This window comes from Martes martes (genome assembly GCF_963455335.1).
Source record: "Martes martes genome assembly, chromosome: 16".
Classification (NCBI taxonomy): Eukaryota; Metazoa; Chordata; class Mammalia; order Carnivora; family Mustelidae; genus Martes; species Martes martes.
The window spans coordinates 48875862-48902805 of NC_137904.1; the positions used below are offsets into that span (position 1 = coordinate 48875862).

The following is a 26944-nucleotide window of genomic DNA, read 5'->3' on the forward strand; positions in this document are numbered from 1 at the left end:
GGGGCCGTGGGCTGGATTCCAGCTTCTTGGCGTCTCTAACTTGTGTTGCTTGGAGCACAACCAGAAGACCCGTGATGGAGCCAGACCTAACTGTCAAAATGAAGAAACGGATTGTTAGCAGTGAAGTGACTTATCCAAGGTCACAGCTAAAGGAACCCCAGCATCCTATATTTTTCTCATTTTTAACACAGTAACCTGCCTTTGAAATTTTTTCCAAGTTAGGCTCTTGGAGTCTGACTGCTCTTTTTTGACCTTACTTTTTTCTCCTGTTTGAAAATCAACCTCCCCAAGTTGAAATCTAGTATTCTTCTTCAGTGTCGGAGCCTTTGTCAAGTCTTCCTCCCTCCCTTCCTTTCTTCACGAAATGTTTATTGTCTACTATATGTATTTATGAGGATTTGGGATTAAGGCTCCCAATGATTAAAAAACTGAAAGTGTTTTGGCTGCCCAAGGAGCTCATGGTCCAGTTAAGCAACAACACAGGCATCCAAGGACTAAGCAGAGAACGACTGTCAAAGAGCCTAAGTTTGTGACTCACAAAGTATGAGTTCCCAGGGAACTGCGGGAAGAGGAACTAGAAGGAAATGAGGTGTGACAGGGAAGATTTTCCTTGAGAGATGGGCTTTAAGTGAGACCCAGGGCTTATGCTCAGGCCCCGGGAGAGGAGGGTCGTGAACCGGGATCACCAACTCATTCAGCATGACTGTGTGCCTGCTGTGTCTATGGCCTGGCTCGGGCCTTGGGGATTTACTGACCAGACAGCCATGGCCCCTGTCCTCATGGAGTTTACAATCTAGTGGGAAGACAGACATTAAATTATAATCATGTGACAGATAACAGCCAACATTTTCCGAAACCAGTATCAGTTATGGTTCTATTGGGCTGTGAGTTACAAAGGCTAAAAGACAGTGGCTTAAAGGAAACAGAAGTACATTTTCCCTCCCACTGAGCTTCGGAGGCCACAGTCCAGGGCTTGTGTGATGGCCATTCTGCACCAAGTGCCCACGACCCCAGCCTCCTTTTATCTCGTGGGATTGCAGCACATGACCTCTGCTCATGGTCCAAGATGGCTGCTCCGTCTCAGCCACTACTTCTGAAGGAATAGTTCTGGAAGCACTCCTGACTGGGTGAGCGTTCTCAGGAGCCGGCATGACCTCTGTGCTGTTGGGCTTGTCTATCAGAGGAGACCGGGAACGCCTATCCTCTCAGTGACTCTTTCCCTACTCCGCCTCATGCCTGCGGGGCCTTCAGTTAGGCTCAGTCCTTACCCCTCCTGCGTAGAAGTATGGGTAAAAGGTGACCTATTTCCACATTTTTCTTTGACTGGACTGACTTCCAGTATTTCTGTATTAGCCTGTTCGGGTTGCTATGACAAAACACCATAGACGGGTGGCTTCAACAATAGACATTTATTTCTCAACGTCCCGTAGGCTGGAAGTCTGAGATCAGGGTGCCAGCATGATTGGGTTCTGGTGAGAACTCTCTTTCTGTCTTCCTGCTGTACCCTCACAGAGGACAAAAAGCAGGGCGAGAAAGAGACAGAGAGAGAGGCTAATCCCATCACGAGTGCTCTACAGTCACGACTTTACCAAAACATAATTATCAAAGGCCCCACCTCCAAATGCCTTCACATTGAGGGTGGGAGGCTGGGACTTAAACATATGAATTTGGGGGTAGGGGGACATAATTCTGTCCCTTAGTAGACTCAACGGGAATAGAACTGAGCCCACTGAGGTCCCTTCCACCACCCTGAGGGGTGGTCGGCTGTGGATCTAGGAGGGTGGCCCCTCAGGAAGTCGAATGAGGTGTCCCAGATCCTGAGCACATGGAAAGAGCGGTGCCACTTGGAGCCAGCAATGGTTCCATCCTGATGGGGTGATGGCCAGTGCTGGGACACAGGACAGCTGCTTTTGTGGAAGGAAGAAGATGACTGAATGTGCCCACAGGCCAGGCTTCCTGTGTCCTGGAGACTGGAAGAGTAAACACAGATCCCGGTGCAGGGTCCTCACCACCCCAAGGCCTGTGGACAGTGCTGCAGAGGACATCAGAGAGGATGAGTGGCCTCACTGAAAGGGGGTGAACCAAGGCAGGGAACAGGGAGGAGATGTAGGGAGAGCTCTTATTTACAACTTCCCTGCTCTGCCCCTTTCCTACTTCTCATCTAAAGGTACTGGGAGCCTGTCCTACCTCCCTGGAAAGAAAATGGGTAAGGTGACTACGCACTAGATCTAAGGTGATTATGAAATGGGATCTGTTGATGTCAAAGGCAAATTTTAGAGAGATGATAACGAGCATTGTCAACTTAACGAACACCTGCTATGTGCTGGGCACTGTGCTAAGCACTTCACATCACATTAAAAAAAAAAGATTTTATTTATTTATTTGACAGAGAGCGATCACAAGTAGGCAGAGAGGCAGGCAGAGAAGGGGAAGCAGACTCCCTGCTGAGCAGAGAGCCGGATGTGGGGCTCAATCCCAGGACCGTGAGATCATGACCTGAGCCGAAGGCAGAGGCTTAACCCACTGAGCCACCCAGGTGCCCCCACGTCACATTTTCTTATAGCAGCCTAGGAGATAAGAGATAATATCCCCATTTAAATGTTTTAAAACATGACATAGAATAACAACAACAAACTTGACTCTTAATCCTCCCCTCTGTAGCATGGTACAATATTATTCATAGATCGTCATTTTCATCAAATTGCTTCCTCAATTAGGGCTTAAAAAACCTTCCTAAAAGCTACTGGTCATTCCCAAACCTGTCAGTGTCTAAGGCCTTCCTCTATTTGGCCCCCCTCTCCTAAGACTTGCTGTAGCCGACTGATCTCGTTCCCCTGTCGGCTCCCTAGCTCCCTTTGCTTCCTCCTCCTCTCCCACCCTGCCCCCACGACCTCCTGATCCATTTCATTCCTTCCTCCTGGTGTGTGCTCTTCTTTCTGCCCAAATGATTCCCACCCTTCAAGACACAGGTCAGGCTGCCCCCGACCCACTCCACTGGCAGCGAGACGTCTCTGTGCTAATTATCCACGGCCACAATTTAGTCTCCTTAACACAGTTGCCAAATTGGAACCGAAGCAATCAGAGCTAGAGGAGACCGTAGAGACTTCTAGTGGAGTGCAGTCACCGGAGAGCAGCCTTGGGCAGAGTGCCATCCCGTGTTTGGTTGGCATCCTCCAAAACCTCTTTGGTTGTTAGGGCTTTAAGGTAGAACGTGTATTGGTGGAGATCGCTGGCGGCGCAATATCCGCCTCCCACCGCTAGATGGCAGAATTGCAGCGGCATGCCTGAGACCGAGAGGGATTCCCAGCCTGGGCAGGAAGGAACCTGCCGAAGTCACTTAGTCCATTTGTGCCTTCAGGAAAAAGGAGGTTTTATTCACTGTCAAAGGCCCCCAACTATTAGCTTGCTTTAGTAAGCCCACAAAGTTTTGCAATGAGGGATCAAAGAGAGGGCACTGTTCTGGACCCATTCAGCAAGCTCCCAAGTCACATCCATGCTCAGCTCCTTCAGCTCTACAGGCTGCAAAATGAGGACGATGAGCTCATCTTTAATCCCCTCCAGCTCTCTGCTTCCAGTCGTCTAGAACTCGACCAATTTCTTGCTATTTTCAGCTTTTGTCCACTTGCTCTATTTTTCACTGCTATTGTGCATACACTTTTAGAACCCTTGGTGGTAGAAAGCATCCACTCAGAAAACCTATGGAGTGCACAGTAGTAGGTGCTTGGGAGATTAAAAAAAAAAAAAAGGAATAAAGTTACCATGGTCCTCCACTCCATAAGTTTACACTCTCCTGGAGGACAAACGAACTACATATGAAAAAGTTAAACCATGTCAAAAGACAAACTAGAAGAAAGGATACCAGGCAGTATAAGTCTATCAGGGAGAGGCCTGGGACCAGAGCGCTCAGAGCTCGGGGAAGAAAAAGTCAGGGAGGGTTTCATAGAAGAGGTGTGGCAAGCTTGGATGGGATAGAAATAGGTAAGAACCCAGAGAGAGGTTGCTAGACAAGAGGTGCAAGGTGTCTCCTGCACCAACTAGAACCACAGTCTCTGTCTTTTAGGATTTGGTATATATATATATATATGGATAAGAGGAGAGTGAGAAAAAGAACTGGAGAGAGTGGGATGAGAGGCAAGGAGAAGGGAAGACAGATAGAGGATGGAAGGGTGAGCAGCGACCACACTCTGGAGCAAAGCACACTAATTCAGAGGTAGAGAAGAGACGTTAAAACAACCTAAAGGTAAGCTGGGAATGTACTTTCTTTTCTTCTCTCATCTGGTAGAAGCACAGAATTATGTATGTTTAGGATTGGAAGGGATCTCTAGTTCAAACTCTTCATAAAACCCTTATAAAATGATTGCCCAGGAGCTCCTGGATGGCTTAGTTGTTTAAGTATCTGACTCTTGATTTTGACTCAGGTCATGATTTCAGAGTTGTGAGATCGAGCCCCAAGTGAGGGTCCTCACTAGGCCTGGAGCCTACTTACAAATTCTCTCTCTCCCTTTCCCTCTGCCCCACCCCCCTCTAAAAAAGTAAAAATAAAAAGAATTTAAAAAAGAAATGATTGCCCATTGTTCACTTGAATACATGCCATGAAATGAGACTCACCACCTCCCAGAGTAACTCACTCCATATGAGATAAACTCGAGCTGATATTCTTCATAGTAGGAATCTGGTATTTACATTCCTGAGATTTCCATCGACTGGTCCTGGATTCGTCTTCCAAAGTAAACCAGAAAATATGTAAGAACATTCCCCATGATACAATTTGCCATTTCTTCTTTCCTCTACTGAGTACCTGCCAGCAGGTGCTTTTTCCAGGCCCTGATTCTTAGATCTGTTTAACGTGACCAGTAGATGTCTGACTTGTTCTACCAGGGGCTCAGTTCTCTCTTAGCAATGTACTTTCACACTTTAGAGTCTGGAAGTTAATCTCCCAGAAAAGATGGCACCGAGGTCAAAATTGACAGCACAAAGGACGGTGCCTTTCCTGTTCTTCTTGCTCGGAACACAAACAGCATATTTTCATTAATTCTAACATTCAAACAATTTCACTTCCTTTCGGACTTATATCTTCTTGGCTTTGCTCTCACAGCCCCATGCCACAACTTGACATTCACAACCAGCCCTTGGCTGTCCTCCTTTCCACCTTTCTGGATAAGAACCTTGCAGAAGTAACCTTTCCTCATCTCCATCAGCCTCCTTGGAGCCCCTTCCCCACCTGTTTCCTTAGTTAGTTGTTTGCGATTTGCATTTGAACACCTTCCCTTCCTCTGGCAATAGGAACAGAGATTTTTTTTTTTAAGATTTTATTTATTTATTTGACAGATAGAGATCACAAGTAGGCAGAGAGGCAGGCACCCTGCCGAGCAGAGAGCCTGATGCGGGGTTCCATCCCAGGACTCTAGGATCATGAAGGCAGAGGCTTTAACCCACTGAGCCACCCAGGCGCCGCAGGAACAGAGATTCTTAACCATGAGGACCCCCTGTGGGCACACTCACGTTCTTTTTCCAGGAAGAAGATTTGTGCTTTACATCACATGGTCAAAGGGGTCAGAGACCCACAAGAGGTTAAGGACTGCTGTTTCAGAGCCTTCGTGGGATTCTGTTTATCTGTCTCCTGAATGTTTTGACATTGCATCTGGTGTGGCCGCAGTTCCTTCGGGGCTACCATGACCCTGTAGGATAGCTCATCCCCTTCTCACAGGACTCTCTTCATTTCCCCCTCTCTCCCAGACAACCCTGAGTCATCTTGGGTTTAGAGAGGCCATTCCATATTTTACTTCCTCTGCAGCCCCACTTGTAGCTGAATAAATGTTCCTACATTCCAAGCCGGATCTGCATGAGCGTGCCCACCCCCCACCCCCCACCCCCCACCCCCATCCCCAGCTGGAGCTCACTGAATTTCTGCAGTCACCTCTCCCTTCCCTTATCACAGCGTCTGTTGACAAATGGAGTTGAATCCCAGCTCATCAATTTTTGGTCATCCCCAAGAGAGTTGTGTGCACTTTCTACAAAAACATAGTCCCTTTGCATTTATAGAAATCTTATATAGTGCGTCTGGCAACCAAGGGCCACAAGGTCAGTGTAGGCAAAGGCGGTTGGGGCTGTCTGCGTCCTGGTTTTCTCTGTGGCACTGGAGACTTTGGTCCTAGCATCCTGAGGATGGGAAACAGCACCTGTGGCGTGGCTGGGCTCAGGGCTGCCTCAGCCTTCCAGCCCTCAGGGCTTCAAAGGAGATTAGAATGAGGACCCCCTGGGCCCTGCCCCTTCTCCCATTCCTTCCCCACCCACACTCTGCTCTGCGCTCAGCTCGCTGTGCCTGACATGTTGTGGAGAAGCCAGGGTCAAACACCCAGTGTTAAAAGCGTGGTACCAGTTGGAATGTGAAGAGTTTCACAAACATTTACTTAATGCATTTTATTGCTGGTACTGCAACTTTCCATTTGACTTAGGATTTCGTCTTTGTGATAGTTTGCCAGCATCTCCTTTCTTATAATGGCAGCTGGCATTTTGCTAGGCCTTTGGGGTTTATGAAATAGAATAGAATAGGGACACCTGGGTGTCTCAGTTGGTGAAGCCTCTGCCTTCAGCTCAGGTCATGATCCCAGGGTTCTGGGATCGAGCCCCGTGTCAGACTCCCTGCTCATCAGAGAGCCTGCTTTTCCCTCTGCAGCTCCCCCTGCTTGTGCTCTCCCTCTCTGTCAAATAAATAAATAAAATCTTAAAAAAACAAAAAAAGAAATGGAATAGAATCTGGTCCTTGCCCTCAAGGAATATCAAGATTGATAGGTAAGCTGAGACGTGTTGTGCACAAATACAAAAATATCAAGCAGAAGGCAAAGGCTTGTAAGAGAGATACTAGCAAAAAGGTGGGGGAATTTGAAAAGGAGACACAGGCTGATTTCCGCTTACGAGATCAGAGAAGGCTCTTGGGAGGAGGAGCTGGCATGGAAAGCATAGAGGCTGGGGGTGATTTTGATTCATACTTGGAAGTGGTAGAGCAGTGGTTATAATATTGTCTCAGGGTCTCAGGAGCTGTGTGACCTCTGGCAAGTTTCTCAACCTCTCTGAGCCTCAATTTCCCAATTTACGAAATGGAGATAATAGTAGTACTGACCTCATTTGTTTATTTGGAGATGAGTTAATGGAGATGTTTGTTTTATTAGGAGATGAATTAATGAATGAATACGTGTAAAGCCCTTAAAACAGTATCTGTCACATAGTAAGGACTCAGTAACTATTAGCTCTGTAGGGGAGAAGGATAGTCTAGGCAGAGGGAACAGCTCTAGCAAAAGAAGGAAAATGAAAGAACTATTCTTCTTTAAAATTTTAATTCCAGCATAGTTAACATACGGTGTCATATTAGGTTCAGGTGTCTCATGTAGTGATGTGATGCTTTGCCTCCATACAGCACCCAGTACTCATCACAACAAGTGTACTCAGGAACTATTATTCTTATGGGAAATCCCCAAAGAATAAAAATACCCAGCAAAGGAATGGAGAAGAAACACCACCTTTGGAATAAAAATACCAGGCAAAGGAATGGAGAGGAAACACTTCGCAACTGCCTTTGTTTCACACCTACCTTGTGCTAACGCTCTTCTGTGATTTGCATGCAATGCTCACTTACTCTCTCAGCACTCTTCCAGGGGCAGGTGTGATGATCCCCACTCTACAAACAAGGAGACTGAGACTGGCAGAAACCAACTCCCACAAGGGCACTTAGTGAGCCACCAGAAGCTTCAGGAATTGGACCCACATCCACTTGTTAAGCCTGGGTGAAGCCTGGGTTGAATTTCCAGCTCTAGCCCCCCTGCCTTCCTTGGATCCCTCCTCCCCACCCCTGAGTCCCTCACCCCGTGGCATATATACAAACCTGCCAGCCATTTAAAATTTTTTTAAAAATTTTTATTTATTTATTTATTTTCTGCCAGGCGGTTAAAAAAAACAAACCAGCATACGACAAAATCCAAAATACCAAGGGGAGTACAGAAGTGACCGGAGACCCATTCCAGGGAGCAGACCTCAGGAGGAATGGGGCATGCTACTCGAGGCTCCATTGGGGAAAGTGGAATCAGGGGATGCCTCCCTGGTGACCCTGTCCCTCTGGGCCTTCCTCCGCGGCATCTGGGGCATCTGGTTGAGTCTTGAGGGCTGCTGGGGGAGAGGCGGAACATGCAAAGAGCATTCCAGGGGAGATGGGGGAGGCAGGGAGTCATTATGTGATGTGATTTGCTGCTTCGGTGGATAGGTTACTAAATTTCTTTTTTCTGCCGATTTGGTCTTTTTTGGAGTCGTCTTCATACATAATCACTCCAGCATTTTTTATTTGCCTTTTTTTTCTATGCTGATTCAAAGATACAATTAAAAATTGCACAGATAAATTGGGCTAAATGTCTTACAACCTGTGTAGCTTAGTTCACGTGCCTTTGACAATTTCATCATGTGCTCCTCTCTCATTTTCTGCCATGCTACAGTTAGTTTCTGAGGGACTTTGAGAGTTCTGTCCCCTTGCCTCAAAGGACATCCAGGATCCCTGACCAGAGTGTCCCAAATGTCCGTTATCAATCACCTTTCTATGGGGGTAGACATTGTTAATGGAACGTTTGGGCACGGAAGTCAGAACGGCAGGTTTTGGAGCTGAGGACTTCGGTTTATCCATGAATGGCCTCTGACAAGTGACTGTCCCTTTCTGTATCTCAGTGTCCTCATCTGAAAAATGGGGATTCAAAATAATCCCCATTTCTTACGGGGTTCTGTGAGGATTTTACAAGGTCATAAGTCTGCAGCATTTAGTGAGGTGGCTGTCCCATAAGAAACCGTCAATCACCGTAAGCTACAAAGTTGTCACCACTCCACCATCTCAGCTACGAAATCGTCGGCACTCTGTCATCTCAACTTCTTTAGTGGATTGACCAGTAAGAACTCAGAGGCAGTAGGAAACACATTGCATTTTGTGATCTGGGAAAAGGAAAGCTCCAGAAACACAGGGCATTCATTCAGTAGGATGGTCCCAGGTGAAGGTGTCACCACATACAAAATCCCCAGAGCATTTAGACGGTTTGGTGGGGGAGGGTGCAGAGTTCCCAGGGAAAGACCGAAAAAACAGGATCAGGAGGACAGGTAAATTGTGGTTGGAAGAAACTAGGTAGGGATAGGGAAATACAACCCTTGGGGTGGTCACAGGTGTGGGCCCCAGAGGGGAGAAAATGCAACAAGAGTGGTGGTGAGGTGGGTGGGGGGAGGGAGGGCCAGAGTGGTCACGGAGAGCTCCTGCCCCGGGGTTCTCTTGTGAGTGAAGGAGGCATGGGCCTCTCCCCTTCTCCACCTTCCTTAGGCCTCCTGGCTTCCAGGCCAGGGCTGAAGACTGCGGGTCTTACTTGGCTGAAAATAGCCAGAGCCACGGGGAAGTGAGCTGTACTGCTGATCACACTCCCAGCTCACAGTCATCCCACTCTTTGTCATCCTTTCAGGGAAAAGTTGAATCCCAGGGGCCCTCTGTTAGGCCCAGACCTTGGTCTAGTGCCCAGGTTTTTCCGGTGTGGCTGCCATATCTCAGAAGTCAGCCGGGCATGGCTGAGGACTTCTTATAATAGTCAAGACAGGAAGTGGTCAGGACCTGGAAATAGAGCAGCTCTAGGCCCTAGGAGGGTAGGGAAAGGGCTTTTTCTTGGGGTAGGGGGAAGGCTTTGTGTGACTTCTTGGGCCCTAATTCCTTTGCATAGACTTCCTGAACTTGATCTGGACTGCAGGGACCCTATGGGTAACTTTTTCTTTGTGGACTTCCCAATTTTATTTTAGAAATGGGCAATATGTTTTATTCCAATAGGAATTTATTCCATGAACATGACAATGCCCACTTGAAACATTTTGGGCGTGTCTGCCATCCTATACCCACACTTAAAGGAAGGCAGACAATGGATTGTAGAATAAGATCAACCTGTTTTTCAATCCGGCTTTGCCACTTAACTACCTGGGTGCTTTTGGGCGAATTCCTCCTTCTCTCTGAGCCTCCATTTTTTTACTGGTAAAATCAGGTTTTCCATGCCTCTCATGCTGACTAAATAAAGTACAAAAAATTCTTAGCGTAGTATTTTACTTATAATAACCACAAAATAAATGGCAGCTGAAATAATAATAATAATAATTGCTTCTTTACTCCTCCGAACCTTAGTGTCTGCCTCTGTGAAAGGAGTTATTATGAGATTAAGGAAGATGATCAATTAAAGAAGGAGCTATATAAAAGAGGAGGGTATATATGTTTTATACTATACATTATATATACGCCCAAGGTCTGCATGGCTTAGAACAGGGGCAGAGAACTTCACCCAGGAGTTGCAGAAGCTGGTCAGTTAGACCAGCAAGGACCCCGCCCATAGCCTATACTGCCCTCCCACCTCAATTTGGGCAACATGGGTCAGGGCTCTCGTGACAGGCAGCAACAAAGAAGCCATGGGTGTCTTGACTTGTAGGCAGAATCTGAGGATTGGTTGGGGATCCGACAGAAGTGAGTTGATCCTAAGGTGGAAAGACGAGCTCACATTTATTGAATACTTACTTACATGCCGGTGACTGTGCTAAGTGACGTACATGAACTTTTTCACATCCCACGCCCATTTCACAGATGGAGAAATGGAGGTTTAGTGACGTTAAATAAGTTGCCCACGGTTACTAAAGCACGGTGGAGCCAGGCTTCAAAGCCTGGCCACCAGACTATTGTGAGCTCAAGCCTTACATTTTTCTGTCTCTCAAGAAGTTGAATCCAGGAGACGTGTCTGGAGTCCAGCCACAAGCTTGTGCTCACAGGAGCGGAGCCCCAGTGAGGGTGCCTGGGGATTTAGAAAGATACCAAAACAGGAATTGGGGGCCGGAAGCCAAGCAGCAGCTCTGTTATCAGCACAAGGCGGTGCCGTGGCTTCAGTGGTGGATGCGGAAAGGGCCGGAACTGGTCTGAGATGGAGTGTAAGCAGTTAGGTGATGCCCTCTGTGGGCCTGGAGCTTCAATCCAGGCTTGGCCAAGGTGGCACCTTGTATGCCGAGCCGGGATGGAAATTCCTGGGGCTCTCACTTTTTTTTTCCTCACAGGGCTAGTTCTGGCCCACGTGAGGATGCACTCCAGGACAGAAATGGATTGTCTCCGGCTTAGCAGGGCTCAAGCGTTGGGAGGCAGGGCTTGCGGTTCTTCGCTACGACATGCTGAGAAGTATCTGGAACAGAGCCTGCCCCTGGTGTGTGCTGGTGAATGAATATAAAATGCCAAGCCAACCACCTTGATAAAATCTAGGAGTATTGTCTCAGATAGGCTCCCCAGAGCCCAGAAATTCGAAACTATACCATGTTTAGACACTGCGGACTCTGAAACGCCCATCTTCCTTCAAGTCCAAGGAACAGCTGGGTCATCTCTTTCTCAATGGACAGAAGATCCCTCGCCAAACGTGTAGGAGGAGGCGATCCTGAGCCAATACGCTACCCCACGCTTAGTCTCCTGAACAAGAAGAACGCATTTGTATCGAGAGATCTATAGTCTCTCCACAAATAGTAACAATAATGATTATATATTCCTCGGCGCTTTTCAGATTCCAAAGGGCTTTCATATCCATGGTCTCATAGAACTTCATAACCGTGTGTGTGCTGGGAGGGCTTGTAGAGTGAGATTGCCAATGAGGCAAAGGGCAAGGAACAGATAGTTATTTTTTGCAGAGACCGGAAATGAGTACAGAGAGGATTTAGACTTCTTCAAGATCAGGTAACTAGTAAGAGGTGGGGCCTTAGTACAAAGGGGAATGAAGCATGACCTTGAAGGCAAGAGGTTCAGGAAATGGTCACAAACCTGGTTCCTCCAATGTACAATGGTGACAAAGAGGGATTGAATAGGAGTAGGGCTTCCCCAGGGGGGTAGATAACGGATGAGAGCATGGGGAAAGGATCCCTATTTTGGTGTCCTCCTGGCCATGGTCAGGCAAGGGGCCAGATGACATGATTTTTGCTTCTTAAGTGGGTCTTGGGGAAGATCTACATGTCATGCATTGAATATCGCTCCCCTCTATCTGCTGGGGAGTCTGGCACTTGGGAAAATCACAGAATGGACACTCAGTGTCCATCATCTTTGCTTGATTGCTATTTTATAAAAATTAGTTAAGAAATTAGTAGAAATTAATTAGTAGTTAAAATTACTTCCAGGCAAGTAGAAAAAAAACAACAACAATAGAAGAGATTTTTTTATTTACTGAGGGCCTACAGGGGAAGGTAAAGATAACTAACTACAGTCCCTACTTTCAAGGAGCTCATCGTACAGTAGTGGTGGAAGAGATGAGGAGAATGAACTTCATAATCGCAGAACTTCTGCTTCTGACGATGACAGAGTAGTATGGGATTTGCTCTCCCACAGTAAACGAAAAAATGTAGACAAAATATTTGAGGAGCTGCGTTAGACACTGAACGTAGGCAATAGAACTAAAATCACTGAGAGAAGGGAAACACATGAGGTGAGCCTTACACCTGCCCAGATTTCTGCTTGGGGGAACTTTCTGGATGGCACTGCAAGAAAGTGGAATCTAAGAAGTGCATGGTGATATCATAGAGCTGAAGAGCACAGCTTCAAGTTGAAGGCTGTTGAGAGCACTATAATTTGTGGGGAAGGCTATTAGAGTGGAAGGAACTGACCAGAGAGGTGCCCCCAGAAGTCTGCATGGGGTTCCCCAGGGTCTCTGGATGAGAACTGCACAGGCCCATGAAGAGACTCCATAAGCCTTAGCAGGGAGCAGCTGGGAGCCGAACAGAAAACACTAGAAGTTGCACGTGGCTTAGATAGATGGAGTTGCAGCTCTCTCAGAGTGCAGGAACCACACTGAACAACTCGGGTACTTAGAATCCAGGAAATCCACACAGCTTAGGAGTAAGGACCATGTTCTAGGGGTGCCTGGGTGGCTCAGTTGGTTAAGCGTCTGCCTTGGGCTCAGGTAATGATCCCAGGGTCCTGGGATCAAGCCCCATGTTGGGCTCCCTGCTCAGTGGAGAGACTGCTTCTCTCTCTACCCTTCCCTCTGTCCGTCCCCCTCCCTCTCTCTCTGCCTCTTAAATAAATAAAATCTTTTTTTTTTTTGAAAAAGGAACATGTTCTGCATTAAAAAATAAAAAAGACTAGTCCTGAAAAGGAATAAAACCACGATCAGTTAGATCAAGATCATCTGGCAGTAATTTAAGTGCCTAATGGAACAACACTTCCCTCTCTGAGGGAAGACAACATAAACTCTAAAATGAATAATCTGCAATGTGTACTATGCAATCTAATATTACTATACATGTGAAGAAGCAGGAAATTGGGACCCACGGTTTTAAAAAAAGCAATCAAGATAAACAGTCCCTGAGATGAGTCAGAACGAGCAGACAGGCATTTTAAAACCATGGTTGTAAACACGTTTAAGGACATAAAGGAAAATATACACAAAGTAATTGAAGATATGGGGAATATCATGAGGGAAACCGAAACTATAAAGGAGAAGTGAAGGGAAATTCTAGAACTTAAAGAAATACAATGTCTGAAAAATTCCCTGGATAGGCTTAGCACCATACGTAAAATAAAGAACTGTAGATTATTCATTTGAGACTTTAAGAGAGATCAATAGACTAATCTGAAAAACAAAAACAAAAAAAAGGATTAAGAAATGGGGCGCCTGGGTTGCTCAGTCAGTTAAGTGTGTGACTTGTGCTCAGGTCATGATCTTGGGCTCCTGGAATCCACCCCTTCGACAGGCTCTGCGATCAGTAGGGAGTCAGCTTCTCCCTCTTCTGCTCCTGCCCTCACCCATGTGTGTGTGTGCACGTGCGCGCACGCTCTCTCTCAAATAAATAAATGAAATCTTGAAAAAAATAGTGTCTCAGGGGCGCCTGAGTGGCTCAGTGGGCTAAAGCCTCTGCCTTCGGTTCGGGTCATGATCCCAGAGTCCTGGCATCGAGCCCCACATCAGGCTCTCTGCTTGGCGGTGAGCTTGCTTCCCCTCTCTCTCTCTCTGCCTGCCTCTCTGCCTGCTTGTAATCTCTGTCTGTCAAATAAATAAATAAAATCTTTAAAAAAAATAGTGTCTCAGTAGTCTGTGGGATAATATCTAAATACTTATAATAACTTATATAATACACTATATATTATACATACTTATACTTATCATAACATATAATTATTGTAAGTGTTTAGATAATATCTAAAATATGTGTATTGGAGTTTCAGAAGGTAAGGAGAGAGAGAATGGGCAGAAAAAATATTTGAAGGAATAATGGCTTGAAAGTTCCTATACTTGGTGAAAAGTAGGGCACTTAGATACTCAAGACACTCATCGACCCCAAGCAGGATAAATACCAAGAGAAAGCCTCTTTAACTTAGAGTCAAGCTGGTAAAAATAAATAAATTAATTAATTAAATAAAATAGAATAAAATCCCAAAAAACAAAGATAAAGAGAAAACTCAAAAGCAGATAGAGACAAACCTGAGACAGTTTGAGCAATAGAAAAATGGTAGTATTGTTGCATTGTAGCTCACGGAATAAAGTACATATCTATGAGTTCATACTGATAGAAGTAAATGATTGAAATTTTAAAATGAGATGGAAGGGGCAGCTCTTCTTTATTGTGCAACGCCAATTAGTAGTGGCAGAAGAAAAAAAGGAAGTTAGAAATCACTATTAATTAACACCATGTAACTAATTGCCATCAAGAACCATTAGTAGATGCTAAAATTAGTTAACGTCCGAAGAAAAACAGGATATTTGTATAGAATTGAAGTGTCTTCCATAAAATATTTATTAATTACAAAGAGAAAAATAGTAACTTGATTGTGAAGAATCTGGCAGACACCACCTTAACCATGTGACCAAGGTTAACATTGTAAGTAATAAGACATATTGTCACCACGTATAGCCCAGGAGCATATCATTATTGTGGTGTTCTGTCTAGAACGCCTCAATTCAATTATGAGAAAACCTCAGGCAAACCCAAACCGGGGGACATACTACAAAATAACTGGCCTAAAAATTGACACAAAAGTGTCAAGGCGAGGAGAGAAATAGACTGAGAAAAGTGTAACAGAGTGAAGGAGATTAAGGAGACATGATCACAACACGATAAGGGATCCTCTGATGAGCCACTAAATTCTACAACTGAAACCAATTTTACCATATAGGCTAACTAACTAGAATCTAAATAAAAACTTGAAAAAACAACAACAACAAATCACTTGCCCCCCCCCCCCCCATGGAATCCTCAATCGGATCCTGGACTGGTAAAAGGACACAGGTAGGAAGATTGGCAAAATCCAAATATTGTATCTGGATTAGCTAATAGTATTGTATTGATGTTAATTTCCTGTGTCTGATAATTATGACTTGGTGATATAAGATGTTTTTCAGGGAAACTAGGTGAAGGATAAAAGAGAAGTTTTTAGTATTTTGCAACTTCTCTATAAGTGTAAATGATTTTAAAACAAACAAACAACAAAACCAGAGGGAAAAAACAAAGTACCAAGAATGTAAATGGCTGACGTCTGATCAGAAACAGTGGAGAACAGACAACAGTAGAACAACATCTTTAAAATCTAAGAAGAGCCCCCCCTCACTGCTGTCAACATAGAAATCTATATTTAAGAAATATTACAAACGAGGGGGAAACAAATGGAAGTCGAGCATATTTGTTGCTAGGAGACCTTCCCTGTGAGGTTTGCTAATGGAAGTTCTTTAGGCAGAAGGGGTTGGGAAGGTGGATAGCAGGTTTGTTGAGCTGGGGTTGGTGTCAGCAGACCCAGGCTGAGCAGACACCTAGGTAACTAGGAGATTGGTTATAATCATGGAATTGAGCAAATATGTGAATATCGAGGCGGAGATGGGACCATGCTGTGTGATCTGGATTTTGTGCCAGGGCAAGGACCAGACTGTGGACAAGGCTTCCAACCCAGGGGCCCTTCACCAGCTGGGGGAAGTATGTGGAGCTGGAGTCTCAAAGCCGGGGTCAGGAAGCCCAGCTGCCCTTTGTGGGCTGGCTCCTCTTCTGTCCCCTTGCAACCTGCTAGCGACACTTCTGCTAATGGGTTCTGCTCCTTGGGTGCATCTAGTGTTTGGAGGTCTGAGAAGGAAGCACCCATCTCTGCAGAAGGTGGGGCTGGAGAAAGGGGCCGTCAGACAAGTTGACATGGAAGAGATTCCATCTGGGATGTTTGGAAAGATAAGTGTAATTTTCCAGGTGGAAACTTTAGGACGATCTGTCAGACAAAAAGTCCTGGAGTGTTCGGGAATGCGAAGTACATTCCTGCGCTAGGGTGGGAGACAAGGCTGGAAAGCTGAGTCCGGGTCAGTTTTCAGGCATCTTGGTTGTCTCCAGAGAAGGCTTGGGGAAACCCAGGAGCTGGAGAGACTTCCATGCTCTTTGATGCGTGGAAGGTCTTGTTTTTATGGTCATTTGAGCATCGGGGTACCACGGACGGTCTGACCACTGGCGGTCTCCTGCTCGCAGCCCCAGCATTTTGTCTCTTTGAGCCGCCTGAGACTTTGGGTCTGGAGAAGACCCAGACCCAGAGGAAGGATTGGGGGATAGGCAGAGAGTGGGAGGGAGACCTTGGAGGAAAATACGATAAAGCTGCAAAGCCTGTGAGTTTGCGTTTGGAGGAAGTGCCCTGCCTCCTCCTGTCTTACTGACCGTGTCCTGAAACGTTTACCAGTTACTATGGCCCTTTATGGACATCTTGCTTACACAAGCTTGAGATGTCTCAAGAGGCTTTCCGGAAAACCAAAATAACCCAAAGAAAAACTCGGTGAATACTAAAGGACTAAACCCTTGCTTTGGCACCAGCTGTAAGCATTCGAATGGTTTTGTCAAATAAACAAAGTGTTTCAAACCCAAGGTACAGAGGGAAAGTGCCCTATCGTTCAGGTGAAAGAGAAAGCCATCTGGGCGTCTTCAGGAGGTAGCACTGGGTCAGGAGAGGGGCCCCAGGTTCCCGGTTTCTCTAAGAATACCAAGTGTCCCGGCGCGCCCACGACCCCCTCGGGTGCCAGCCTCGCCGGGACTGCGGGTCCAGGCGGATCCCGGCGGGCGGAGGCGAGGCGGGGGGCGGGGTGGGGGGAAGAGGCGCCGCGGCTTCCCACCGCCCCCTCCCCGGCGCGGGGTCCAGAGGAGCGCGGGAGGGCAGGCAGCGCGAGTCGGCGGCCCGCCCCGTGACGTCCCACCCGCGGCGTCCCCTCCCCCCTCCCGCTGCGGGAAAAGTGGCCGCGGGCGCCGCCGCTCACTGTGGGGCGGGCGGGCGCCGCGGCGGCGGACGAGATGCGGGCGCGGCCGCTGTGGGCCGCGGTGCTGGTGCTGGGGGCGCTGGCGGGCGGCGGCGGCGGAGGTGAGTGAGGCTCCCGCGCGGCGGGGACGCGGCTCCCCGGAGATCCGCGCCGCGCATCCTGCCGCAGCCCGAGCTGGCGGACTTGGAGCCGGGCAAGCGGCGGGCCGGCCCCGCGCGTCTTCGCTCCGAGTGCGCGGGGCCGGGCGGGGGCCGCCGGAGCCCGCAGCCGGGACCTTCCCGGCCCCGCGGTGACAGGGGTGAGAGGCCACCTCGGGGCGGGTGCTCCGGGACGCCGAAGCCCTTGGCCGAGTGAGGCGTCCGCCCCGGGGCGGCCTGGGGCGCGCTGTGGGGCGGGCGCATCTCCCGGGCGGCGCGCCTCGCAGGTGGTCTGGGGCTTGCGAGTCCGGCTGGCCGCGGTGGGCACGGCGAGCTGCGGCTTCCCGGGGCTGTTCCCGCAGTTCCCGCGCGCAGCCGGAGGGACGTGGGTGTAGCTGCTCGGGTGAGTGTGTGTGCGCGCGCGGGTGTGCCGGCTTTTCGAGATTAGTCTCGCTTTGTGCTACTTTCTCCCAAGTTTTCCTTTTCCTAGTCTTTTTGCGTGGTGGCTCCCCGCGGGAGCGGTTCTGTGCAGGGTGAGGGCTCTGTCTCCTACAGTGTCCCCGGGTGGCAGTGCTGCCTCTGCTTCCGGGACAGACCCCACAACCGAAAAACCTCCAGTGTATGCGAGGAGCCACACGGAGGGTCCCTGGAACTGGCTTGGATCCCTCGCTTTGTCTCTCCTGCTGCTGCACGCACTATGCCAAGACAGTTGGCACTCGGCCTCGTTGGTACTGAGGAGCCGGTGGAGGGGCAGAGGCGATTATGGCGCAGGGATGCTGCCCGCGGTCCTTCAGAGCCCTGGTGAACTGCCCAGAGAGACCTCTGGCTCCCCTTCCTCTGGGGCGTTCCTCTGCAGAGGACGCACAAGTGTGCACATACATACTTTTAATGAAAAGATTAGTACTCATTGTGAGACAATTTAAATCGTGCAGTAGGTATTAAAAAAGTAAGATCTACTGATAAGTCCCTATCCCAGATAGCTATTCAGAAATACTATGATGACTACTTTCAAGATCGTGTGTGTGTGTGTGTCTAAGAGATTCTACACGGCAAGGCAACAATGTTTTTAAAATACACTTTAATGAGATATGATTGATAAACCAAAAAAATGTATATAGTTAATGTATATGACTTGATGAGTTTGGGGATACATAAACACCCATGAAACCATTACCGCAATCTACGAGTGATTTTTTTGGTGGAGTTACAGATCATATATAAAGGGGTCTAAGTTGTTTTTGCTGAAGCTTTCCATGTGATAGATGCTCAAGCAAGTCAGCAGATGTCTTCAGCCTATGGTGAGCAGCCTGATGGCCAGAGTGCCGAAATGCAGATCTCCAGCACTGTGCCCTAGGAGGAGTTAGAGACGCCTTTCAAAGGCTGCCTGATGTCTGTGAGGGCCGTGGAGCTGTCTCCTCCAGATGCTGCCTCCATGACCTTAAAACATTTGTTGCTTTCCTTTTCACCTCTACAGCTTTCTGAATTTCTGAATGATTTCCGAGTCTAATCATGGTATTTTCTTACAGTCTTAGAAGAAAGCAAAGTAACATAAGCTAGAGCCTAGCTTGGTATATGTTTCAATATTAGTGAAGATCAAGAGTCCACTTGTTATTTTGGTGTCTCTCCTTCCACCCCTCACTCCTAGTATTTTTTGTGGATCTGACACAGAGTTGTAATGATCCGTATAGAATCCCACTGCATTGACATACATTAGTTTGCAATATCCTTTGGGGGATCTGTACACAGATTCATCGTTATGATTGGGATGATTCCAGCTGTAGTGATGGGTTGTACTGAGCTAGCCTCAGACTCCTGAGAAGCAGGTGGGAATACTGTTTCAGAGCTTGGGCTCTAGAGTCAACCTCCAGAGTAAGAAGCCCCCAGTAAGAACAGTTTCGATTATATTTGAATCCCCTCCTTCAGGGTTGGTGGCTGGGTTGCAGGTGTTGTCAGATTGCTGGGGAAGCAGGTGGTAGGATGAAAGCAGAGGAGGGGTTATTGGTCCACACAGCGTTGAAGGACACAGAGACAGCTGGGTGGTGGCACAGAGAGTTTGTCGCAGAATAGGAGAGTCTGGGATGGGCAGAAGAGAGGTTGTTTGAGAGTAGAACTGAGTTTTGGAATTTATGTACAAAGACGATCTTTTTAGCTTCACCCAAGAGGTATGGAGGTTTGTGACTTCCACCTGTGTAAGTCTGTATTCTAACCTGAGACCTAAGGGATAACAAGTTTTGTTTGCTGTCACCATCTAAGTTGATTAGTTCTGAGCTGAAGGGCTAATTTCTCCTCCTGAAAACTCTCCAGATGAAGTTCTCTGCCTGGAGAGACATGGCAGGAAGGCTCGTTGGCTGGGGAAAGGGATAGTTACAATTTAAAGCCAGCTAGCTGTGGGTTTAGTTCTTGATTTTGCCTCTTATTGGCTGTATGGCCTTAGGCAAGTTATTTAATCTCTTTGGACCTCAGTTTCCTCATCTGTCAATGGAGAAAACAATATTTTGATGACTGTGCTAATTAAATGAGATAAAGGCACAAAATAAGTATCCAGTAAGTGGCACTTTTCATTGCCATTATTCTTATCCATGGTATCTACCATGTATTGGAGACAAGAGCTATTACTGCTTCACACGTGAGTGCAACCTGGGCTCGCAGAATTTGACCGATGGGGTACCTTTCCCCACACCTATGTGATAGTCCCCCACTGGTGGTTTAGCATATCTCTGTCACCTTCACTCTGCAAGAACCCACAGAAGAGACCCAGGAGGAAGAGGCTCATACATTTGCTTTATCAACTAGAAAACCCTAAGTTCTGTCTCCGGGGAAAGAGGAAAGTAAAAGACATTTCTCAAGATTTCAGGTTCTGTGAGGAGAAGGACATGTCCATTTTGTTCAGTGCTCTAGGCCCAGGGGCTAGGACATTGGCAGACAAAAATAAATACCCAGGGAACGCTATGAGAGGGCATCCAGAGGTGATGTGCCTCATTGTCAGAAACCCAGAACTTGGGTATCTGCATTCATTCACAGGGGATCCGCAAGGGCTCCATCTGGGCATTCTGGAGAATTTTAGAATACAGCTGAGACCATGAATTCTTTGTGCATTTGGATCTCCACACTATGATGCCTCAGACCTCTGTTTTCAGGGGACCTCTGTGAATTGTCTGCTTTTTTCTCCCTCTCCTGGGAGAAGACACACAGGAGAGAAATATTCTTTATGCACCTTAAAACAGTGAGTGGTAGAGGTCTCCTGGGGACAGCATCAGATGGGGCCAGGAGCAACAATGAGGAGGGGGAGAATGGATATGGCTCTGGAATTTCCTAATAGAAATTCCTCCTCTGCAACTCCCCACCCCATTCAGGATCTCTGGTTATCATCCCCTCCCAGCCCTACGAATCCTTCTGCCTCTGTTGGCAGAAATAGCCAGGAAGCATGCCCACAGGAACCACAACTCATGAATCAGCAGACAGATAATTAACTGGGGGAGTGACTGAGCAGCTTTGGGGATAAACCACTTGGCCTGACCCAGCCCCCTCTGCTGCCCACAGAGCTGGCCTGCTACTTCACCCCAAGGCCTCCCCTCCTTTCCCCTGAACTTGACCCTTCCCGAATGGGAAGATCATTGTGCCTGAAGGAACTCAGGTCATGAGTGGCAATGCAGGTGGGAGCTGAAAAATGATACTGCCTATTCTCCCTGTGTAAACTGCTGCCTTTTATTTAACTGTGAAACTCTATAGCGCCTCCCCCCCGCCAAAAGTGTAAAATCTGCCTTTCTTTCCATGCACACAGTATCTCCAGGAACACTCTTTTCTTGTTCTTTTTCTTTCTTTTTTTTTTTTTAAAGATTTTATTTATTTGACAGAGAGATCACAAGCAGGCAGATAGGCAGAGAGAGAGAGGGGGAAGCTCTCTCTCAGCAGAGAGCCTGACATGGGGCTCGATCCCAGGACCCTGAGACCACGACCCAAGCTGAAGGCAGAGGCTTAACCCACTGAGCCACCCAGGTGCCCCCAGGAACACTCTTTTTAAAGTTAGGTTTATTGATGTGAATTTTCATGCAAGAAAGCCCATCCTTTTTAGGTGTACAGTTTTTTGAATTTTGACACATATTTGGTCAAGTAACCATCAGCATAATCACGATACTGAATTTTCCAATCACCCCAAAAGGTTCCCCATTGAGCTCCTTTGTTATCAGTACCCTATCCCCACCTTTAGTTCCTGGCAGCCTCTGATCTGTTTCCTGTTTCTACAGTTCCACCTTTTATGGAATGTCATATAAATGATGTCATAGGGCATGTAGTCTTTAAAGTCTGGCTTCTTTCACATAGCATGACACATTTGAGATTTACCCCCATCGTGTGTATCAGAAAGTAAAGGGGTTATCTGAGGCTACTCCATTTTCCCCGTGTGCAGAGACAGTTACCTTGAAAGTGGGGGGACTCTATCAGTTAAACCCAGATGCAGCTTTCAATGTCTAAATTTTCTTTTAATTGGATCAATGCGTTTGGGCCACATACAAGCTGTTCGATTTCCCAAGTGCTAAGTAGTAATATCTTCAGGATATTGCCGAAGATTTTGCAGCAACCTGCACTTTTATTACTGGTCTGGAAAGCAATGCATATTTTGTGACCAAATATGGTATATCTCAATCCTTGGGGCCAGAAGCTGTTAAGTAAACCTGGAGTTATTTTACCTTTAAAAAAATTTGGTAGTGGGGCGCCTGGGTGGCTCAGTGGGTTAAAGCCTCTGCCTTCGGCTCAGGTCATGATCCCAGCGTCCTGGGATTGAGCCCCGCTCAATTGGGCTCTCTCTCAGCAGGGAGCCTGCTTCCTCTTCTCTCTCTGCCCGCCGCTCTGCCTACTTGTGATCTCAGTCTGTCAAATAAATAAATACAATCTTTAAAAAAAATGGTATAAAAAATTTGGTAGCATCTCTGAAAATACAAGTCTTCCTTTCCAGTTTTCAGTCACTTTGTCACAAAAAGACTGGTCTCTGTCTCCCCAGCATTTCACCCAGTTGTTGAAGACATTCCAACATTCAAGGAGAGAATCACGTGAACTTTTATATATATAAGTCAAATGCTGGAGAGTAAAATGGCTGGTTCCCCTTTAATTCTGTTCTCCCATCATGTTCACTGTTAATCAGATAGAGTGTTCTATTCAGATTTTTCTCCTTGTATAGATAATAATACTCATGTATGTCTATATTCCTTTACCTAAACTTGTGTTGTTGTTGTTGTTGTTATTTTAACTTACAAAGCCACTTCCTTTCATGCAGGGCAAAAAACCAAACCTCAGGTGTGAAAAGAGCTGCGAGTCGGGAACTGAGAAACGTGTATTTGATTCCCACCTGTGCAGGCTTTTTCGTCATTTGGCTGGGTGACTTCGCACAAGCCATCTGCCCCCTGGGCCTTAGGCACTTGGTGTCTCAGGGGCTGCAAAGTGGAAGGAGATGGCCGGGGGGGGGGTGTCTTTGCTTTGTACCTGCCCCTCCCTACCTCCAAGTGGAGAGAAGTTTTTCTTTTAACTAATTCATAACATGGAACTCCATGTAAAGATTTCTTTGGGGAGGGCAGGCGGAAGGGAGGTCTACAGTTAAAAATAGCCTTGAAAAACTTCACACCAGAAGAGAGTTCCAGAAGTTTGGCAGAAGGCATATCCAGTAGCCACTTCAAAAGTCCCTGTAGTCAACCATAATCTCTTTGCTAACCAGGGTTCTTGGAATCGAGAAACCTGGGCCTTTGAGATCCACCTCTGGTTCCAAACCCTGGCTTGAGCCACCACACGAGATCGACTCCTCTAGTTTAAACCTTTTGCTGCCTCAGCTGGTGGCGGCCAGGTTTGGCCACGTCTTCGAGATGGAGGGGAACATGGTGTCTCGGTTCTCCGACTTCTCTAGGTTGAGAACAGACCATCCCATGCTCTCTCCTGGGTGGTTCCTGAAGGGAGTGGGCCCACGTTTACTCTGGAATTCCCAGGGCTGGCAGCACCGTATACATCTTCTAACCCAGCACTGCTGGCTTTACAGAGAAGTAAGAAGGGGAGACCCTGAGAGTTGAAGTGACTTGCCCAAGGTCATAGAGCTAGTTTGGATTCAAAGAGTCTACAGGATATTGACGTTGCAAGTGTGTCATATTGTAGGAAGCCTGGCGTGCTCTTGGGAGCCTGCATTTAGATGAACGCCAGGGCAGAAATTGAGACAGGACAGAGGCCATTTAAAATTAACTTTAATTTTATTTTAGCTTGTAAGTGTAATTCATATTGCTGTGCTAAAAAATAAAAGTCAAGCAGCGCAGAAATAGAATAATGCAGAAAGTACCAAGTCCCTTGTAGTCTTGTCCTTAAAGATAACTGCTCTTGACAGTTACTCTAGTTTTTTTCCTGTATATATATCTCACCAGAGACATTTACCCTTACTGTTATTTCTCAAGTAGGATCATCCACAACAGGGTCATTGTCACTCAATAATATAGCCTAGCATCTTTTTATGTCAGCTTATATCTTTCCATTATATATTCTAAGAGTTACAATCCTAGCCAGCAGGCATACTGCTATATGGATGTAGCGAAACTGACTTACCTGATTCCCTGTTGGCAGACAGTGGGATCATCCCCAATTATTTGCTACTACAAATAAAGCTGATCATTCATTGTTTGCTGGCCTCATTCATTGTTTGCACCTTTTTGGTTCATGTGTTTCTACAGGCTTGGTTTCTTTTCTTTTCTTTCTTTTTTTTTTTTTTTAAAGATTTTGTTTATTTATTTGACAGATAGAAATCCCAAGTAGGCAGAGAGGCAGGCAGAGAGAGAGGAAGGGAAGCAGACTCCCTGCTGAGCAGAGAGCCCGACATGGGGCCCGATCCCAAGACCCTGGGATCATGACCCAAGCCAAAGGCAGAGGCTTTAACCCACTGAGCCACCCAGGTGCCCCTACAGGCTCGGTTTCTTGCACTGAAGCTGCTGGGTCAAAGGACATGACTATTTTGCATTTAAATTTTGATAGGTCTTGCCAAATTATCTTCCAAAATGGTGAGATCAATTTGCCTTCCTACCAAGATGGCGTTGGGGTGGTGGTGACGAGGACTGGTGGCATCACTGTTGCCTGCTGTCCATACCCACGAGACATCAGCTAGAGGAGAAAGAGTAGCAGAACTGGAGTGCTGGATGCCAAGGAGGTCACCAACAGGGCACTGCTGGGCCGGGCCCAAACCGAGCTTGGTACAGGCTTGCTTCTTCTCTCTCCTGAGTGAGTCAGATGGGAGGTGGGGCCCGTGCTGATAAAATTTTCCAGAGCTGGAGATGCAGCATTTGAATCAGGTTCTCAGCTAAGCTATTAGGAAGAAATGGATATTTGGGCATTGAGCAGTGGTCTTGGGCCCTGGGATGCTGGGCCTCCCAGAGCATTAGTCACCTGTGATGCTTTCTGGCTGGAATATATCCTTCCAGGGCTGGCAGCACCATATACATCTTCTAACCCAGCACTGCTGGCTTTACAGAGAAGCAAGAAGGGGAGACCCTGAGAGGTGAAGTGACTTGCCCAAGGTCATATAGCTATTTTCGGAGCATTGGTAGGGTCTAGCCCTGGGGGTTCTTGTCTCCTGGCTTGTGATTTCTTCAGCATACCCTATTATAGGCAGAGGGCCTGGGGAGTCTGACCCTGAGGCAGGGCTGCGGTGGGGGTGGGGATGGGCATTCCTAATGCAGAAAGCTGTTAGAGCGAAGGTAAGGAGGAAGGAAGCCTGCATTTACGGAGCCATCACTGCAGGTGGTTCTTCCGCGTAAATTATCTCATTTAATCCTAACAACCCATGAGGCAAGGATTATGTGCATATTTGGGACCATGGGGGAAGGAAGGAGCAGTGTGGGGTTTCCCGTGCTTGGCTGATGTGGCTGCGTTAGGCCTGTTAAATACTAGGGAGCAGTTATGAGTCCTTGAATAGAGAATGAAAGAGTCACTGGACCTTAGGGCCCCAGGGAGATGACAGGACCTGCCCGAGTTACACAGCCAGTGGAAGGGCAGAAGAGGCTTTGCATTTGAGATCTCCTGCCTGTGGGTCTGCATGTCTTGTCCACCACGTCCACTGTTAACACAAGAATCATGTTCATGGTTTTACCACCACCGCTACCCCTCGGTGTTGCTCAGGGCCTGGGTGTTCATTGTATACACAACCACATGGAAGACAGGACTCTGTCCAAGGCGGGCTTTCTGTGGTGTTCTGCACATGGCTACCGAATTAACCCAGTTGGAGGTGATCACCAGGCGGGATCTGGCTTCATTTACAAGGGTGGAAAAGTCAGGAAAAGGGTATGGCCAGTGATCAAAGCATCTGAACTTTGTCCAAGGGGATCCACTTGTTGGGGGCCAAGTCCATCCTGTCCTTCTGCTATGCCTCACATGCCAACCATCAGTAAGGCCCTGGAACATAGCTAGGGCCTGACCACACTACTAACCCCGCTACACTCCCACCCCAAATCTGGGTTATTGTAATAGCTTCCTAATTGGTCTCTTTTCATCTTGTTCCCCTTATGTCTGCTCCCCTCTGAGCGGCCAGAATGATCTTTGCTCACCTCTGCTCAGACTCCCCTCGTGGCTTTCTGTCACGTGGAGAATGAAGGCCACACTCCCTACCTTGGTTAAAGCTTCCTAGCATTCTGGTCCCCAACCCGAACTACTCCAGCCACTACTCCAGGCACTACTCTGCCTCTTTCCTTCTCCCTCTGTCTACCTGCTATTTCTTTAACGGGCTGAGGTCCATCTAGCACTTGTCATGGATTCTTTCTGGAATGCTCGTCCCCTAGATCTTCCCATGACACACTCCTTCATATCATTTTGAAATGTCAACTCAGAGAAGCCTTTTTTTCTTAAAAGTTTTTTTTTATTTGGGTACAGTTGACACATATTATATCAGTTTCATGTGTACATACTGATTCAGCATCTCTAGACATTGTGCTGTGTCCACAAGTGTATCTACCATCTGTCTCCATAAGGTGCTATTACAATACCATCGATATTCCCCATGCTCTACCTTTTATGCCCATGACTTACTCATTCTGTAACTGGAAGCCTGTATCTCCCACTCCCCTTGACCCATTTTGCCCATTCACTTACCCCCTTCCCTTTGGCAAACATCAGTTTGTTCTCGTATTTACAAGTCTGATTCTGTTTTTTGTTTGTTCATTAATTTGTTTTGTTTTTTAGATTCCACATAGAAATGCAATCGTATGGTATGTCTTTCTCGGTCTGACATATTTCACTTAGCGTAATCCACTCTACGTCCATCCATGTTGTCACAAAAATTGGCAAGATCCCATCCTTGTTTCAGGGTGTGCAATATTCCAGTGTGTGCGCGCGCGCATGTGTGTGTGTGTGTGTTACATCTTTATCCACTTGTCTATTGATGGACACTTAGATTGCTTTCATATCTTGGCTGTTGTAAGTAATGCTGCAATAAACATAGGGGTGCATATATCTTTTGGAATTAGTGTTTTTGTTTTCTTTGGGTAAATACCCAGTAGTGGAATTATTGGATCATACAGCATCTTTATT

At 47.0% G+C, this 26944-nt stretch overlaps 1 protein-coding gene across 1 annotated transcript in view; it reads left to right on the forward strand.

Moving 5' to 3' along the window:
- The first annotated feature begins 17259 nt into the window (after nucleotides 1-17259).
- The window catches only part of ITGB3 (integrin subunit beta 3), a 51065-nt gene continuing 41380 nt past the window's right edge, over nucleotides 17260-26944 (forward strand). Inside the window, exon 1 of the mRNA XM_080825995.1 lies at nucleotides 17260-17371. Coding sequence (XP_080682121.1) covers nucleotides 17305-17371 — 67 coding nt within the window. The 5' untranslated portion in view covers nucleotides 17260-17304. The remainder of the gene's footprint in view (nucleotides 17372-26944) is intronic.